Source organism: Argiope bruennichi, chromosome 4, assembly GCF_947563725.1.
Source record: "Argiope bruennichi chromosome 4, qqArgBrue1.1, whole genome shotgun sequence".
Classification (NCBI taxonomy): domain Eukaryota; kingdom Metazoa; phylum Arthropoda; class Arachnida; order Araneae; family Araneidae; genus Argiope; species Argiope bruennichi.
Window position 1 is genome coordinate 107,131,374 of NC_079154.1, and position 19,168 is coordinate 107,150,541.

The 19,168-nt window shown below is 28.1% G+C and overlaps 1 protein-coding gene across 1 annotated transcript; it reads right to left on the reverse strand.

The window, feature by feature from the left end:
* Positions 1-3,748: 3,748 nt before the first annotated feature.
* LOC129965527 (ras-related protein Rab-13-like) lies at positions 3,749-14,015 on the reverse strand. The gene is made up of 6 exons (XM_056079500.1): positions 13,689-14,015; positions 11,630-11,680; positions 9,618-9,741; positions 9,206-9,330; positions 6,314-6,444; positions 3,749-4,159 (listed from the first exon to the last, which is right to left on the reverse strand). The coding sequence occupies exons 1-6, from the start codon at positions 13,741-13,743 to the stop codon at positions 4,046-4,048; spliced, it is 600 nt and encodes a 199-aa protein (XP_055935475.1). The 5' UTR covers positions 13,744-14,015; the 3' UTR covers positions 3,749-4,045.
* Positions 14,016-19,168: the final 5,153 nt, after the last annotated feature.

Sequence of the window (19,168 nt, forward strand, 5' to 3'; positions counted from 1 at the left end):
TTAAATAATTAGGAACAATAGTAAAGCCTATAATTAAAAAAAAAATACTTTAAAATTTAGAGTGACCTTAAAAGAAGGATAATGATCTCAATTATTATTTTTTTGCTGCTGAAATTGACAATAATTAATAAAGAATTAATAATTAGCACACAGTTTTTAGAAGATTATTTTATGAAATAACGAAAATAAAATTTCGAATCTTGGTGATGTTTATATTTATGATTTGTATCAATTATTAAAAATTTAGGTGCGGCAATATTATCTGAGTATAAAACTATTCTTTTTAAACTTATTGTATGTTTCTTTATCATTTATAATTAATGTGCAACAGTTTCATTCAGTACAATCAGAGACTGGCATTGTAAATCATTTATAATTAATGTACAACAGTCTCATTCAGTACATTCAGAGACTGACATTGTAAATAATTTATAATTAATGTACAACAGTCTCATTCAGTACAATCAGAGACTGGCATTGTAAATCATTTATAATTAATGTACAACAGTCTCATTCAGTACATTCAGAGACTGACATTGTAAATCATTTATAATTAAGGTACAACAGTCTCATTCAGTACAATCAGAGACTGACATTGTAAAAATTTATTTAAAAAAAAATAAAAATCAGCAATTATATCCTCTTTGATAGATTATAACTTTAATATATTATAGATAATTAGATTATTATATTTATCAATTATTGTGGTTTATGTATTTGTTTAAAATAACAAATGGAATTTTCTGTATCATTTTCCTGCTTTGGTTCCTTAAAAATTCTCAAAAATACTGATAAAATATTGTTTTGAGTAACAATCGATAAAGGTTTCTGAATTTATAATTTTCATATTTTTAAAAAAATATTTTACTGGTATTTTGCGGAATAAGTTGTTCCAGTCACTCTTCTGTTTTTTTTAAAGTTCTAAAATCGATGTCAAGCTGTATTTTGAGGTATTTTACCTCACAAACATCACGCGTAGTTTTAGCGGTTTTAACACATCTGTTCAAGCAAATGGTGCCGGAAATACTCAAGCTTGATCATCTGATATTCCATTTTAATTATTTGAAATTACGCAAAAGCTCATAAAATGAATTAAAACTAACAAAGCAAAATTTTCAGACTTTTAGATTATTGAATTCACTTACAAATAACACCAAAGATTTTGCCAATGCATTTTATTTCTACGTGCATTTTGAAATTTGGTGAACACAAACTTATGTATTATTGTTTAACTCAATAATTCATTGTTATTAAACAATATATTTTAAACTTTAATTGCAGAACAATGTGTGAAGGATCCATTTTCTTTACTGTTCGTTTATTATAAATTCTCAAAAATTCTGACCAAATAATTCATTGTTGTTAAATACTAATTCTTAACTAATAATATCAGGAGTAAAGTATTAATACGTTAACGATTATATGACAGATATCGTCAAATAAAGATATAGCTGCCTAATGGATTGTTATAAGATACTTAGATTACATCCCAGTGCTTCTTCCGCTGACATAGAAAAAGCGTCAAATAGAATGATGTCAATTTGGAATCCCAATGACTATGACGATGACTACAGAGGAGTTGCGCTTTGTGTAGTGGACGACATAAAGAAAGCAAAGCGAATTCTTATGGATCCAATTCAGCGCCAGAAACATGACAAGGAGCTAAATGAGGTTATTTATAAATTTAACAAACAAAGTAGGTGTCCTAGAGTTGAAATTCTAAGTGATGCAGGTTTACCTGGTTCTTATGACAGACCTTGGGTTAATTTTCATAGTAGGGTATATGAACAGGAGGCTAAAGCTGACATTCATTCGAATTTAAAGGATATAAAAATACCTGTTGGAAATTTGCAATCGGTTTCATTTCCAGAAACTAACACTGAACTAAAATATATGCAGTATTTGACATCGACACCAAGGAATGACGAAAGATATGAAATGGAAGAATTCCGCAATATTTCTGATGTTGATTGGAATTCAGCAAGTTATAAAATGAATGATTACCCCCAGATGAATGATGATGTATTGTGGGAAGATATCGATGGGAAAGAGGATTTAATTTCCAATCAGTATGACGATTTGAGTATGAGAGTGTACGACTTAAACGATGCAATGATTTTGAATGAGACTAAACCTGAACATGAGACATTAGATTTTAAATTTGCACATTTTGGAAATCCTGTGGTTAGCAAAGATAAATATTTAAGACCGATAATTAATAAAATATCAGTAAGTCCCACTTCTACTCAGCCCATAGAAAATTCCACTATAAATGATTTTCCTAAAAGGGTACATAATTCTACTTCAGGACAAGAAAGCAATCTTGAAATAATGCAAAGAACGATGTTGAAAAATCATTCAAAGGTAACTCAACCTTCCAATCAATTAAAAAGTCAAACATTTGAAATAGAATACTCTTTATACATTCCAAAAATAAGTAAGCATCTAAATTTGAAAAATTTATTTGGAAATATAAAATATAAAATGCCGATGCATAATACAGATTTCAGAAATTTACACAAACTGGTTTTTAATCAGGCAGAATATTCCCCAAGATTTCCAGATTTATATTTCATTCCTAAAAGAGATGTTCATATTGTTGAAAATGATCTACTAAATGAATACCTAAAAGATACATTCAAATTCAAGGTTAATTCAAATGAACCAGTAATAGGAATTTATGATTTTAAACCTGTAAGTTTTTCAGAATCATGCACCAATTTTTCTGAGCGTGCATGTGGCACCAGAAAAGAAACACCATCTTACTTCCCAAATTCTGAATTATTCAATAAAGAATTAATAATGAATGTTGGATTAATTAAGGAAATGTACCAAGATTGTTCTGAAATGATTCCATTTATAAATAATCAAAACAGTTCAATGACAAATTATAATAAAGAATATAATGAACTTAAAACGGAAACAGGATTTTCAGAACATGATGTTAGTATGGTGGTTAATGTTTCGATTGAATCTCTGAAAGAAAATACTGAGTTGGACTGGAAAACTACTAAGAAAAATACGGAGTTAAAAAATTTCACTGGAGAAAAGAACATTTCAAACAGTATTTTTAATGATAATCGTTATAAAACCTTAGTAAGTTTGGATACAGGTGATAAGGAGATTAGAACAACTAGAAAAGAATTTCTTGAGTTACCCGATGGTAAGATTTTAAAATGCGATAGTTCCTTAAAAGCAAAAATAACTACACAATTAAATAAAAAAGAAGATCATCAAATTTGGAATGGTGTAGCCGGATCATCCTATTCGGAAGAAGATCTTTCGAAGATTATCTCAGCATTTGCACAACTTGAAGATAGAAAACTGGTAACTAAATATTATTTCAATGACATAGAAGAAAGACTAGAAGTATTTGTTGACGGAATTTTGAAATGTAGATTAAGGAATGGCTCAATGGAAGAAACGAAAGGCCAGCAGGATGAAATGAGAATTTCCACAGTTCCATTTTCAATAACCTCGAAAATTTACGCAAACGGGGCTGAAATCATTACATTAAGAATTAATGAAAAACAAACAGAATTGATAAAAATTTATAAAAATGGTCAACTATTATTTGAAGTCTAAAAACTTTTTGTTTAAAAATTGTTTGTGAGAAACAAGTTCCATTGATAAAATTTTATTTATAAATAAATATGCATTATTTTCATGAAAACAACCAACAGCTACGATTATAAATAAAGATTTCCTTCATATTCTGAAATTGGTAAGTTTATAAATAATTTTATTTAGACAAAATACATTCAATACAATAAAGAGATTTTTCACTTAAATATTTAAACAAAATACATTCAATACAATAAAGAGATTTTTCACTTAAATATTTAAACAAAATACATTCAATACAATAAAGAGATTTTTTACTTAAATATTTAAACAAAATACATTCAATACAATAAATAGATTTTTCACTTAAATATGCATACATCTAAAATCAATTTTTTTAATAGGACATTTGTTAAGGTTCTTGAACATTCTTAATGCAGATCTGTAGCGTTCATTGCAATCCATTGCAAAGTCAAAAGTTTCAACAAGCACAGCGTTTTTCTGTATGTCTGTTCTTAGAAGAAATTCTCACTGTATATGAGTCGGTAATAATGTGAGTTTCATCCATTAATATATTGATTAAAGCTGAGAAAGCCTGAAATAGAGGAAAAAACATCGTTGGTATCTTTTTCATATTTCCTTTAAAACATTTCCCAAAATGCTAATATAAAAAACGAGGTTCAATAATCAAATTATTAAATCTAATAATAGAAACAAAATGAATATGTGTGCATGTCTGCATTTCTCTGAATATGTCTATGTTTCTGTATATGTTGTGCTATAAACCTTTTCTGTGTTTTTCTATGTGTGTATCTTGGCAGTCCATAAGTCAGACAAATTGACAACGAGCTGCCAATTTAGTCCTCATATATGTGTACCTCGGAAAGATATTTTTGAAATTTATATTACATTGTTGAATTTCAAATATTTAATCTATCTATCTATTTATTATATAAAAGAATTAATGTAAATATTGCGCTTTATACTCTTTGTGAACGGTTGACAGCGAGTCTCTTGATCCATGAAATTTGTGGTTTGTTTGGCCAATATTGTTTGAAATATTTACTGAAAATTATTCTTACATCATAAAAACTATTTATGTTATCAGATTTTAGGTCAGATGAGATTCATTTGGTACATTTCCGTCAGCCGGACGCAAATGTCGCCAATTGTGAACCAAACGCGAGCCAAGTCACCAAGAATAGAGCACGTGGCCTTAAGAAATTTGGCGGCATTCTACATTATTTGTTGATTTTTCACTTGCTCCGGCTAACGGAATAGTATCATTCATTTTACTGTAGAATGTTAATACTCAGAACTGATTTTTGGGTAATTCACGTTTTAATATTGTACTTGAACAGCCTTTACATTCTGAATACTCTACATTCTGATTATGATGTGAGTTTATTGCTAATTTCATTCTTGGTTACTTTTTCTTTGAAAATAATACTCCTAAAGATCCTAAAAGATGTTTCGTCATAGATGTCTGTTATTGCTAATTTTTACGGAAGCAAGTCCTTTTCGACTAAATAGGGAATACTATGTTATGGAAAGTGGTGCAACACCCCCATATTGCCCTACTCATGGAAAAAAGCTTCATGCTCAATTTGGAGATAATCGGGTAATTTCTAGATATTTTCTGACCACATGGCCTTCCTACTCTCTACATTTCAATCCCTGTGGTTTTTGCTAGTGGGGCGTGTGATTTCTGCTAGTAGCCGCATGTCGATGGAGAAAGCGAAGGCCTCTGTCTGAATTGAAAGCAAGAATAACACGTCATGTTACAGCAATTCCTGCAGAAACACTTTTACTCTACTGTAGAATACGCAATAAAATGCTTTGAGTATGTGGTTGGCGCAAATGGGATGATCATTGAACAAATGATGGGATTGAATGAAGTTGTTTGTATCACATTTGTTATTTTTATTCTTTATGAATCCCTTTTTGAATTATTTTGATAATTAATTCCTATTGAAGATTTCAATAATTCTTAATAAAATTTGAATTTTTAATTCTTTTTACATATTTTTTTCGCATTTTCTAAATAGCATATATACCAAAAGAACATGTTTACTAAAACGGTCTCTGTATACATTAAAGCTGAGTGAGATTACTTGAATCCTTACCACCTTGTATTATATTATTTATATTATTTTCCCATATAAAATGAAGTTTGTGAATAGGAAATAATTTCAGCTTTAATCGTGGATTTCTAGTAACTCAATAATCATCTTCGTAGCTCAAACTGTGAAAGGAATAAAATAGGTATTGAAATAATGGCATGTGTGAAATGTGACTTTTTTTTATTTTTTTGGGTATAAGCGTAGAAAAGGATTTTGAAACTGCGTATACGCAGTGACTAATAAACTTCACATTGCATATAGGCAGTGAATAAGCGGGAGAATTTCATTCTTAAGAGTAATTGCTTTGAAGTAAACAAATTGTTCAATAATTCTATATAATTTGTAATAAGGATACATGTGACATTACAAAATACATTAATAAGAATACATGTGATCAAAACAAGTAATTAAAAAAAATAAAGATACAAAAAATGTAGCTGAAATTCCAGAGAAAGCAATGAAAACGATAGATTTCCTAATGATGTAGAAAAATATTTTCAAGTTCAATCCACGCTCCACTCTAAATCAATCAAAAATACCTTTCATACATCATTTACAGAGAATCTGATACATTCAGAATTTAATGAAACAATACTCCAAATCAAAAAACAAGCACAGCATAATACCTGCTCAACGTTCTCTCCTGTGCAAGCACTGATTAGAAAATGCCTATCTGTATATCCTAATTCTTCTATGAAAGATGCGATGTCTTCCTCGGATACTTTGTCTTTTGCCTTGAAGTCACATTTATTCCCAACTAAAAAAATCATTTCAATAAGAAACTTTATCATTTTATATAATGATTTATAATATAAAACTATATTATAAATCATTATATAATTATTATAATCATAATATATTTTCGTTTGCTTTTGAAACAAACAGTGGTTCTTGACAATTTGGCCACCGCATATATGGATAGTTAACAGTTCTTTACTCTGCCAGTTCTAGTTTATTTTTAATTTCATCCAAATTTTTTCCAAAAAAACTGTCTGTTTTGTCTATTTCCTTCTATGCCTTCCTTTCCATATTAAAAAAAAATACTTTATGAATGGATGGTAAAATATTTGTTGCTTGAAATTTATGATTATACTACTTATTTGTATCTTTCTTGCATTATATATTTTATGGCAACAGCAAATCGCATTTTTGCTGTTGTTATCACATATTCATTTTATTATTATTATTATTAGCTTTTATCATTTGTTTGCTTTTGTTCTTTGAAATTATGTATCGTTTAATTATTAACGTTATGTAATTAACATTAACTATTTTAATTTTTTTCTTCATTAAATAGTTTAATATTGAATATTCTTCAAGTATCTTTTTTTCTATCAAATAAAAGAATTAAAAATAATTTTAGCCAATTTTTAAAAATATAAAACTTATATTTTGAGATAAAGTTTAAAGACAAAATATATTTTAAATTTATACATCGTTCTATATTGTGTACATGATTTCATATTTCTTGCATTTAATGTAAAAAATATAAAAATCTTAAATTCCTTGAATTCTTATTTTTCAAATTAACTTTCAGTGGGTAATAAATATGTACTGAAGTTCATTCAACCCATATTAATATTTACTAAAATTAAGTGGTTAGAAAATATGAAACTTTAGCTAACTTTAATAAGAAAAGATGCTAACTTTAGAAAATAAGCTAACTTTAATAAGAAAAGATGTGCGAATTATAAAAGCCTATTGTGCTGCACATAACCTAGTAGTTTAGGAACCTACTGTATGTTTATTGAATATACTGTAGGTGTAATAAACATACAGTAGGTTTAATGAACTTCAAATAGGTCTTAAAAAACTTAAATTAACGTGTTATCATGAGCGATTAAATAGATAAATTGTTAGTGTGTAATGCAATGATTTCCGACCTTGCGGTTAAAAAACAAACTAACAAAAAATACTGTCAAGTGCACCTTTACTTGTTTTCATTCCTTAAACCGTCCTTTCTACCTTGGGGGAAAAGAAATAAACAACCCTGATAAAATGTAAAAAAAGTAGACACTCTTATTTATTTATCACCAGCATGAACTGATAAAATGAATAGTGATATCTCAAGGAATGCGAACATTTAGAGAAGGTATATATGACAACTATCCGACGTTACATGTACTTTTTTCCAAAATATACACTAAACCATCATGCTCAATCAAAAATCGTATTTTTGTTGTTAAAAATTAGTATTTTAGCGAATTGATATACGCGAGAATAGAACTTAGGACCTTGTGGTTCGCAGTCCAGTAACATAACCATTATACCAAAACAATTGTTCGGGTAGAACAGCTGTTAACTGGCTTATATGCTCTTCACCACAGACTCTCCCTCCAGTGAGTCGGAGGTGAGACGAACGATATGGCTGTTGAGTGGTGAAGTATTTTAGCTGTTGTTTTTAATGGGCCTGTACCCCGTTGAGTAGCGCCAAGCGTTATGTCGAGCGTTTGTGATTGCTGATGCGTCAAGTGAGTCTGGCGGATTTTTTTGGGGGGTGAGGGGGTGAGGTTGCTGCGTCACATGAGTCTGACGACTTTTTGGTTTGCTGCGTCGAGTGAACCCGACGACTTTGGTTTGCTGTGGGTAGATGGCTCCACAACAGCTGTACGAAGGTTGAAGTTTCATTGTCCGAGGTCACCAATTTAGCAATAAGTGAATGCGCGAGGATAGAATCTGTGACCTTGTGGTTCGCAGTCCAGTAACATAACCATTATACCAAAACAATAGTTCGGATAGAAGAGCTGTTAACTGGCTTATATGCTATTCACCACAGTATCTATGCGTCAAGAGTCTGCCAGGCCTGTTTCTAAGGAAATAGTCGTCCATATTCTTAAGATTTAGACGCTTAACGTTTTTAAGACAAAGTTTGACCTAACGGACCGTAACTATATTAACTGTCAGTTGCATATTAATGACCTAATTATTGTTCTGACTATACATTAACACAGCTAATTTCTATTTGGGATAAAGAAGAGTTATTTTATCAGAAGATTTTCAAAAGTCTTTTTAGTCTTATAAATACCATAATTTACTTCTTAACTTGAAAAAGTAACATTTGCTCAGGTAACACTAAATCATAACAAAAAGTAACACTAAAATTTCTTATATCAGGGCTAGAATTTAATATTTCTAAATTTTTGATAATCTAAATTCTCAGTTTTAAAACATTAATTATTCAGTACTTTTTCACTCTTTTTTCTAAATATAAATTATTCTGTTTTTATATATCCAACGACTCAAAATTTACTTCAATTTAGTGTTTAAGTTAAATTGAGATAATAAAATAACTAATTATATATGAAAAAGTTCGGCTCTAAATAAAAATAAAAATAAATTTTAATAAATGATTACAAAATGAAATTTTGCTATTGTTTCTTTTCTAGAAAATTAAATTTTTAATAAGGGAAAAAATTAACGAAAATGCCTTGTTTATTTTTTAATTGAGTTCATATCTTTACTAATTTAATAAAAAAGAAAATAAATAATCAGAGTAAACATTTTCTCTATTAAATCACCTATGACAATAGGGATACCACCACATATATGTTTTAATTCTGCAATCCATTTGGGCAAAGCATAAAGAGTGTCCTTTTGCGTCACGTCATACACTACCAGAGCTCCGTGTGCTCCATGATAGAACCTGTAAAATAAAAAAGGACAATAACTTTGAAAATTTAAATTCAAATTTTCCTTTTTTTATATAATATTTGTGTGATCTTTGACCCCTCAATATGATGATATATATTTTTAATAGATCTTCCATTTATTCTTGAGCATTGTTGAACTCATATTTAAAAATCTTGAAAATAAATGTTATTTCTAAGAAAAATTTTGTTTAAATTTCTATTTAAATCGATGTTATTCAATTTTAAGCAAAATAAAATATTTTAAAGAGAGAAAACTAATAACATTTGACATTTTACTTACGATTTTGTTATAGATTTGAACTTTTCTGTTCCCGCTGTGTCCCAAATCATAAGTTTTGTCAGCTGATTTCTAAATTCTCTGTATACTGGTCTGTAATCTACACCAATAGTTGGTGCAACAGTATCTGAAAACAAGGTCTTATAGTATTTATAGAACTATACATAAGAATTATGCAGTACTTTTGTAAAATTCACACTGCATGTATAGTAAATATTTTAGGTTGAGAGTAACCTAAACAAGAATGAATCGACACAAAAATTTCATTCTATAATCATAAACTTCAATTCAGGTTATCAATAAATGTTTATCTGATTGTTAACATTTATAAGTTACAAAAATATATTGCAAATGGTATGTGGTAAATGGTAAAATATCGAGAATTTTGCCTGAAAAGGTATTCCTTTCATATTGATAATCGACAGATTTATAATGACATTCTGCCTTCTAAAGCCAAATATCTTATTAGGTCATAGTATCTGCACAAATTTTAACAAGGAATGCTGTCGAATCAATAGATATACAGTAGAACTTCGATTATCCGATTTAATTTTCCGGCTTCGTTGAAAAAATATTTTTTTCCATATGAAATGAATTATAATTTATTTTATCAAGACATCGCAACCGGACATCCGGGAGAAAGCTAAAGAGAGAATGCATCAGAATACATTATTTATCAAGAACTTATAAAAAAGGAAAAAACAAAAACAAAAAAAAAAAAACACCTGATAATTTTGACTCTTTTGATTTGAGCTTGCATTTTCACGACAGGACAATCATTTGTCAATAAATAGTGGAATAAGTTTAACTACTATTCGTAAGAAATTAGGCCTCGTTTTATAATTATAAATTGCTTATTTTAAAATTATGAACATTAATACTGAAGAGATTTTCTTTGTTTCCTACAATGAACTTAGGCAGTAAAAATTTTATCTTCAAATGTGTACAATGTTTTTATTTTTGAATTGCCATTTCCTGGAATAAAACTTTAAAATATAGAATTCATAATAAGCATTTGTGAAGTACTTCGCAGAATTAAGAGGAAAGAAACTTTTGAATTAGAGTGGGTTTTAATTTTTTTTAAAAAAGGTTCTACTAAAAGTGTAGATAGAAAGGAATCGAGCTTTCATACCATCCGTCCCGCTTATCTGTCCAATTAAGCAGAATAATTGAGAGCTGGATTCCAATGGTAGAAAATTCGAACATTTAAAGTTCTGCTTTGGAACTGCTTTTTGCTTCAATTTAAAAACTGTCGTTTCCAAAGATTCATTTATCAGTAGCAATTTCATGAGGATACCTCAAAAAATGTGAGGGAATCCAAGAAGTATGAGTTAGCTAACACTACCAAAAAGTAAGTAGAAAATTAATTCCTCTGCTTGTCGGTGGACAAAATAAAAAACTAATAAAAAATTGCTGTTTTTAAATTCCTTCTAAAATGTATTATGGATCCCTTCACAGTATAGTTTTTGATTGATGCTTGGATACTTTATTTCTGATTTCAAATGGCAATATTCTTGTGATTTTTGCATTAAAGATTACAGCTATCCCCTATGAGCCAAACACAGAGATATAGGGACATGTTATTTATGGTTAATTAGAAATCAATATATTGTTACGCAATGCAATCTGTAGGAGTATGATAAAAGAATTCCAATACACTGGATCACAGAAGATGACATTTTATTCCATAAATATTCCAGGAAACACGGAACATATGTATATTATCGTCTATTATCTTCTTAAATAATTTTTACATAGTTTTGAGAATGTGATTTCTCAATGAAGAAAAAAATGAAGACATCAATACATCGATCAGTGTTGCCAGTTAGAGAAATTATAAATTAAACGTACTCTCTTATCCAAATAAAAAGATGAATAGATTTAATATTTACATCAACTTATATTTAAAAATAGAAATTAACGTGTACCATTTACCACAAACCAGTATTCATAATTTATTTCTAAAATGAATTTGAATATTCACTTTTAATTAAAATATAAATAACTATTCTTACCTGAAAAGCGGTCATCTGCATACCGTTGAAGTACACAGCTTTTGCCTACCACTGTAAAATAATGATTTATATCACCAATCAATTTTGAAGAAAGGATGTACAAAGAATTTTAAAAATCAGAAGCGTAATTTAATAACTTTCCTTCTATAAGCAGAACTTCATGGGGCCAGCGCAATAGCAAATGCTTAAAAATAAATTTAACCACTTGAAAGAAATTAAGTACGCAATAACAAATTTCAAGAAATATATTCAATGTGTTGATTTTTTATTATTTTATAGTTATGCATTCAAAACGAGTTTAATGCTTTCCATCGCCCTGAAAATTTTTCATTTTGAGTTGATTTACTTTCTTGCATTGGGAAAATTTGTACAATTTCTACTTCTATTAATAACTGTATAGAAATAAAACTGCGGCTAATTGATTTGCCCGGGTGTTGGTTATATTGAATATATGTTAAATCGTCCAAAAGCACCTTCATATCCATAATGCTATGAAATTGTTAAAATTCTAGATTTGATACTATAATTATTGTTCTTATGTCCCGCTCAGGATATACATGAAGTGTAAGGTGAACAGTCCCATGACTTCATAGCACCATTAAAATGTAAATATGTTATTTACCTACTTTATAAATTTCACGGTATTGTAACTTCGCTAGTTTTTTCACCACGTAAATTATACAAATACTAAACAAAATCCTTATTCTTTAACTTTCAACTTTAGAGGAAAATTGCGCGATCAAAGAGTTGATAAAACAATGAAAACAATTTGAAATTCAAAGCAGTAGTTAATCTGTTGCTGGAAATTAGGCAAAAAAAAATGAATTAAAAATTGTAAAAATTTAGCAAAAATTGAGATGATTAATAAATCGGCATCATTAAAAGGACAATTTTTTTTTAAATTTTCAAATGAAGCAAAATTATTTTTTTGTAATGATATTTAATAAGAATGTTAATTTTCCTGTATAAATCTTAGTTCCTAAAATTCATATCCATTCAAACATTTAATAAATATGTATTGAAGGAATGAAATATTTGACATAATAGAATTAACAGCTATCCGAAACTTATTAAGAAAATGACTTCACTAATATTTATAAAAATTTCCTTTATCAAAACAAAAATAATAATAAAATTGAAATTAAGGTTAAATTTTCTTGTTTATTTTGAATCATATTTAAAATCATAATCATTTATGTAAATGATACTACATTCATTCATTTTCTAAAGAAATATTTATTGTAAAACACAATGTGCCTGATTGAATGGCGTGCGGGTTATAAGACAGAAGTTTTTACTCGGCAAATTATAGTAGATAGTTCGCCCTAAAACATTGAAATAGCGCTAGTAACCCCATATAGAAGCGGTATCTAACCAATGTTTTTTGCTCTAGGGAAATCGGCAGGTTCATATATGGTTTTATTCTTAAAAAAAACCATTAGGAAATAAATAACTTTTATTTTTCCTTTTAAATGCTTTGCAGTACTGTAAACAAATACATTTTGAAATTACTTTTTTAAAATTCTTAATTTATATTATATTTCGGTTAAAATAATTTATTAACGTATAATATGTATACATCGTAGAAAAGTTGTAGAGGCTGCTGTGTTAATTACAGGGATTTTTTTGCCTCTAATTTGATTGGCACTGGGACCTCTTAAGAGTATTTTATACCTAAACAAACGTTATGGACTGGAACAAAATTAATTTTTGTTAAAATTTAAGGCAAAAATTAAATTACAATTAATATTTTATTTGCTTATGTGAAATCTCATTAATTTGAGGATCTTAAAAGTCTGAACAAGGAAATTTTTTTTACAAAGTTTCATTCAAGCTAAATGAATGAAATAGGCAATGTGATATACATTTTGATTTAAAGGCAGAAGTATTATCATGAAGATTTTGACAGGACACCCATATATTTGGTAAAAACAAGTAGGTGAGATATTCGTTTCAGGTACTTATGAGAAAAAAAATAATAATAAATAAAATATTTTAAAATAATTAAAAAGTTATTATCTATTAGTATGATCTGAAACATAAAAAATAATACTCTTACTTGCATCTCCTAATATCAAGATCTTGAAGACAACCTTTGGATTGTTCGTAGCCATTTCTTATAACATAATACAAAAATTTTAATTCAATTCCTTTCTAAGTAATGGATAACTCAGCAAATGACAATCTGAGAAAATCAAACCACATTTGTGTTACGATGCTGATTATGATCGATATAACAGATGTTTCGAGTCAATAAACTTTAGCACATCTCAAATGTCTGGAACATTTGCATGAATTTTTGAACGTTTGCGGTAGTTTTTGCACTCAGTCTAATTCTTCATTCTTTTGCACATGAATACTCAGAGAATTGATCTCATTCTCATATTACACATTGCGATTAAGAACAAAGGACTCACGTATCTATCGTGGATATCGTGATAAAAGATAATGAATCTCTGATGTCAGACGCCCATCAGAAGAAGATAAAAGTTTTTAGCTCTGACAGCTTGCTTTGCAATCATACATTTTTCTCTACATTATCAGTCATATTATCAACAATAATTTTTTTATTTTCCTTTATTTATCTTATTTGCTACTTTCGCTTAATTTTTAGTCAATATCCACGTAATCTTTTTGATTTTTTTTTTGCAGTCTACTTATCATATAAACATTCCCAAATATTTAAAAAGAAATAAAAATCATTTTAGTATTACATTTATTAGATTATTTTGCAAATCATATGGAATTTTATAAATCCTAAGGGAACCCTAATTTTATTTGGAATAAAGGAATTTTATGAACCCTATTATCAATCGAATTTTATGAACCCTATTATCAATCGAATTTTATGAGCCCAAAATTGCAAATTGATTATTATGAATATTCCGACTATTTCATTTAAATGTATCGAATAATAATGGAATTTCTAACGATTCTTCTGACAATATCTTTAAAGTTATATTTTATTTCTTTAAAATTAAAATATCTGAAACTGCATAGAAAGATATGTTCCCGTTCTTTAATTGTTTCAATTTTTTTTCGTAATAATTCTTTACGAAACACGATTACAAAGCACTAAGTACAAGATGGTTTTGATTAAAATAAATAATCTTGCTCGTTTCTAAGTAGAGCCTGTTTTCATTAATACTTTTTTTAAATATTCTATACCTTTTAAAAACAATGGCGGACAAAAATATACAATATAAAGCGGTTCAGATTTCAACCGTCAGATGATAATGCAACGCAAAAAGAAAAGGACGAAAGCAACGAAAAAAAGATATCACAACACATTAGGATCACAACATTTGAGTAAATGCTGTGATACTAATGTGATTTCCTAAGCTGATTTCATTTACTCAAAGAGTATTATAGCATGTTTGTATGGGCATGTTTATACATGTTATGGTTATGCATTATGAATGTTGTATGGATTAAGGAAATGAATTTGGTGAATAAGTACCGAAATGATAAGGTGAACGGATGCCATGAGGGAGCATGAATTGATGCTTTGTAGTGATAGAGCATAAGTGTTCAGAGGACTTTCCGACTGAAGCTATACACGCTCTGCAAGTAACTGTGCTATTGTAAACCACTACTACAGTTCTTTTATTCAATTCACTGACAAAGAGAGCTCCATACAGAAGATCAATTTTACATTTGCGAACCATATTCAATGGAAAAAAATCATTTGTTACTTTTAAAGTTTGTTAGTGACCTTTTGGAACCCCCTGTACATACTATGGAAATATTTAGTTATTTATGGAAATATTTAGTATGATGAATTGTAGGTTCATGTATTGTGTAATGTAATGAAAGGTACGAATTTTTCTTATAGAAAGAGAACATGATTCATTGTAATTATTTACTACTACACAGTTTTATTAGAAAGTTTTTTTTTCAACTGCATTTAATTACCTTTTATTAAAACATGTTACGTTTAAAGTCTAGTTCAGAATGCTAGTCTTCTTTAAAAAAAACAACTTGTTTTTACGAATTTTTATGTAGCTTTAAACTCATGTTTGGCTTTATCACTATTGATTTTTTTTTGCCATATACATGGGCATAATAGCTATTTTTTTAGATAAGGGAACTCTTTTCGCTTCTACGTATGTGCAAGCAGTTTTAGTTTTACCAATATAGGGAGAAATGAAAAATATTGGACACTAGGTTAATTTTTTTTATTAAACGATATGTAGAAACCTAGTAAAATTCCAAGTTCAAAAATTGACACGATTCGAAAAGAAAGTAAAAATCAGCAGTGTATAAAAATTAGCTGGAAGGAAACGAGCCTTTCAAAAATTTCGGAAATACACTCTTCTTACCATGTATGTTTCCTTTTGGGGAGTAAATTCATTCAAAAGTAAGATGATCGAGATACAGAAATTAACAATTGAAGTGATTTATAACGAAAGTTTTTGACTCGATTTCTTTCTAACATTTTGCCAATTATAATGTATAGAATCAGATTAGAATTTTATATTCAAGATTCTGCAGATCATTTTAACAAGAATACTTTATAATATTGGCAGCCCGATATTCAGTCGCCAAGCAACTGAAATAATCGCTAATTTGTTAGTGAAATCTAGCCAAGAAATTATAGCTGTGATTTCGGCGTAATTCTGAAGTCGCCAAGTAAGGTTAGATGTCGTCATAATATTGAAGTACCTTAAGAAGAGATCCATAAATATAATTTATTCATGACTATGATCGAAGAAACCTTTCTCGACCATAATGATTTATATGTTTATAAATTCCTGAATGATAATTGGAATAAAACTAAAATGCATTAACACAAAGGTTAACGATTTTTAACAAATGGTTTAAATCTAAATGATTTTCTAAATTTAAAATATTGTGCTAAACTTGGATGAAACCTTAATGTCTTATTGCACAGTAGATTGCAACTGCGCAGTAAGCTTATTAACATATTGTTTCCAACAATTAATAAAATAACTTTATTCAAATGAATTGGAATGAAAATCATTCTTTTAGTGAAGATTTAATGAAAAATGAATGTTTTGTTTGAAAAGAAATTCAAAATGAGAAAATTTCTGATTCATTTAAAAATTGAATTAGATCTTATTCTGCCGTTCTATTCTAACAGCTTTGATAAAAGCATATGATCTGAAAAGCAAATTTTAGGTATATCCTTAATGATTCTTAAACGCGGTGGAGTTTTGAAATGAAATTCAAAATGATATTTTCAAATTTAATTCTAGCAAAAAATGTTTAAATATATTTTCACTAAATATATACGGCTTTAACTGCATTGGGTACTGTAGTAAATAACATTCGATAATATATATCTTAGGAAATATAGTTTATCTTTGATAATATTGAAAAAATGTTTTATCAATTGAGCTTATCAGAAAATGTCTGACATAGATTTTTTCCGTATATGTCATATGCAGGGATGATGCTTAAATTACCATTTGAAAGCACATAATGATTACATAATCATTTACAGCTCGTTGTAAATGAGTCAGGCAAGGATAAAATTTTCCGTTATAATTACTTTGTTGAATAATTTATAATTCCTGCTTTCTGAATTTATTTCGAATATTTTAAATGATTTTTGAAAAAAAATATTTACTAATTATTTATTTTAAATATTATAATTAAAATATTTAAATATATGATAAGAATTTCTGAAGAAATTTGTTTAAAGCTTCATTTTTTAAATTAAATTAAAATCAAGTCAAATTAAATGTTAATAATTTTCTTACTGTCCTTGTATTTATTTATATAAATTACCAAATTTTTTGTTGAAAACTACAATGTCTTAAGGTGTAGAATTGAAGCATGAAACAGTTTTATTAGTAATTTTAAGCATATTTTCCAATATCAGTTGCGACCCTCTTCCAATGTATTTTGGTCCATATTTGCCACAAATTGTTTTACCTGCATTAATGATTGCTAAAATTTTTACTTTAATCTTCTATAAAGTTAGTTCCTAATATTCCCTCAGCAATCCTTTTAAAACTTAATAATTTGATAAACATATAGTACTTAATATTTTTAAAATCTTACATTATTCTCTTTATTGTCTATTGCCTCACTCTAATCTTCAGTCCTCTTTCTTGAAATTTGAGCTTTAAATTAAAAAACTTAAAGTGGTTGAACTTAAATTAATTCAAACACTTTCCTGCTCAAACAAAACATTTTTGAAATGTCTTAAAATATAGTAGAATCATTCAGCTTTAAAACTTTGAATCAGCCTTTCGTATCACAGAATATTTTTTTCATAATATATAACAGAGGAATATTCAGTAAAAATTCCTTTAATTCAACAACAACAAAAAGAATCAGTGCAATACAATAAGAAAATAATTTTCAAACAATAAGAACGATACTATTTTTTATACATTTTATTATATTATTTTAAACAACAGCTGTTAAATGTTTATCAACTTATTATCTTATTCATGAAGTAAAGTCTTAAATGTACAACAAAAGCAAATTAGATTGAAAAAAAGTTCAAAAAGTAAATTCGATAGAAAATTACTCATTACGAAATAAATAAACCCATCGTCATCAACAACGATAAAAAGTACAAGGAGAAATATTCGTAGCAACCATGAAAACGATTTGAATTTCTTTTCAACAGTGAAATATATAGTTATAAGGTAAATTTAAAAATAACTTTAAAAATTATTGGAAATACATCAATAGTTTTGTAGCAATTAAATTGTCACCATAGGAAATATTTTTTTATTATTTTTTATTTTAAAGTAGGTGCAGAAATTATTTTCTATTGTAATATTTTAGGAAGTTATCGTGGAAAACGCTTATATTTTGCTTAATATTGAATTACTCAGAATTAAAGTTTCAAAAGAAAATCACTCTGAGATGTGAATTTCCGTCTTCCAATGCGTATCATTGCCTGATTTGACAACCCTGTTGAGACGCTAATTTAACACAACAAACTCTGGTGTATATTTAGTTGATTAATAGTATGTCCTGTAGAGAATCAACGCTCACGCACTCACATACACATCATCTTTATTATTAGCAGAAATCGATATGTATTCAGAAGGCATTATTTTTTATTTTTATGTCATTATTTTGATATCTTTGCGTTTTTAAATCTTCGAGATATCTTTTTTTTATAATAAGTTTTCCTAACAGGACACATTTTATACATTGCTTATCACTGTATATATAACTTTTAAATTGAATTTATTGACACTTTTATATAACATTCATTCAACCCGTGTCTCTCAAATTAATCAAAGTAAATTTAAAGGTTTCGATTGATTTTCTCTACTTCTTCTTCACTACAGAAAGCCTCATTAAAATGATCATTTCGAAATTCTTTAATATCTCTTACCAAAGAAGAGAAATATGTGGGGATAAAAGAAAAAGATCGTGACCACGATGTCAATTGCCCTTTTCTACAATTTCCTTCGTAGGTAAATATGAACGCCACATTTTTTTCAAATAATCAGGATGCAGGTCCTTATGAAATACCATCTAATGTTTTAAACTTAATATGTTCATTTATTTCCAATAATATGCGTAGAGCGCATTTACATGACT

Excerpts from the sequence above, each read along its gene's own strand:
- LOC129965527 (XM_056079500.1), bottom strand. The coding sequence starts at position 13,743 with ATGGCTACGAACAATCCAAAGGTTGTCTTCAAGATCTTGATATTAGGA. Across the intron at positions 9,331-9,617 it reads TTCAAATCTATAACAAAATC|GTTCTATCATGGAGCACACG; the intron begins GTAAGTAAAATG and ends TTTATTTTACAG. Across the intron at positions 4,160-6,313 it reads CAGGAGAGAACGTTGAGCAG|GCTTTCTCAGCTTTAATCAA; the intron begins GTATTATGCTGT and ends CCTCTATTTCAG.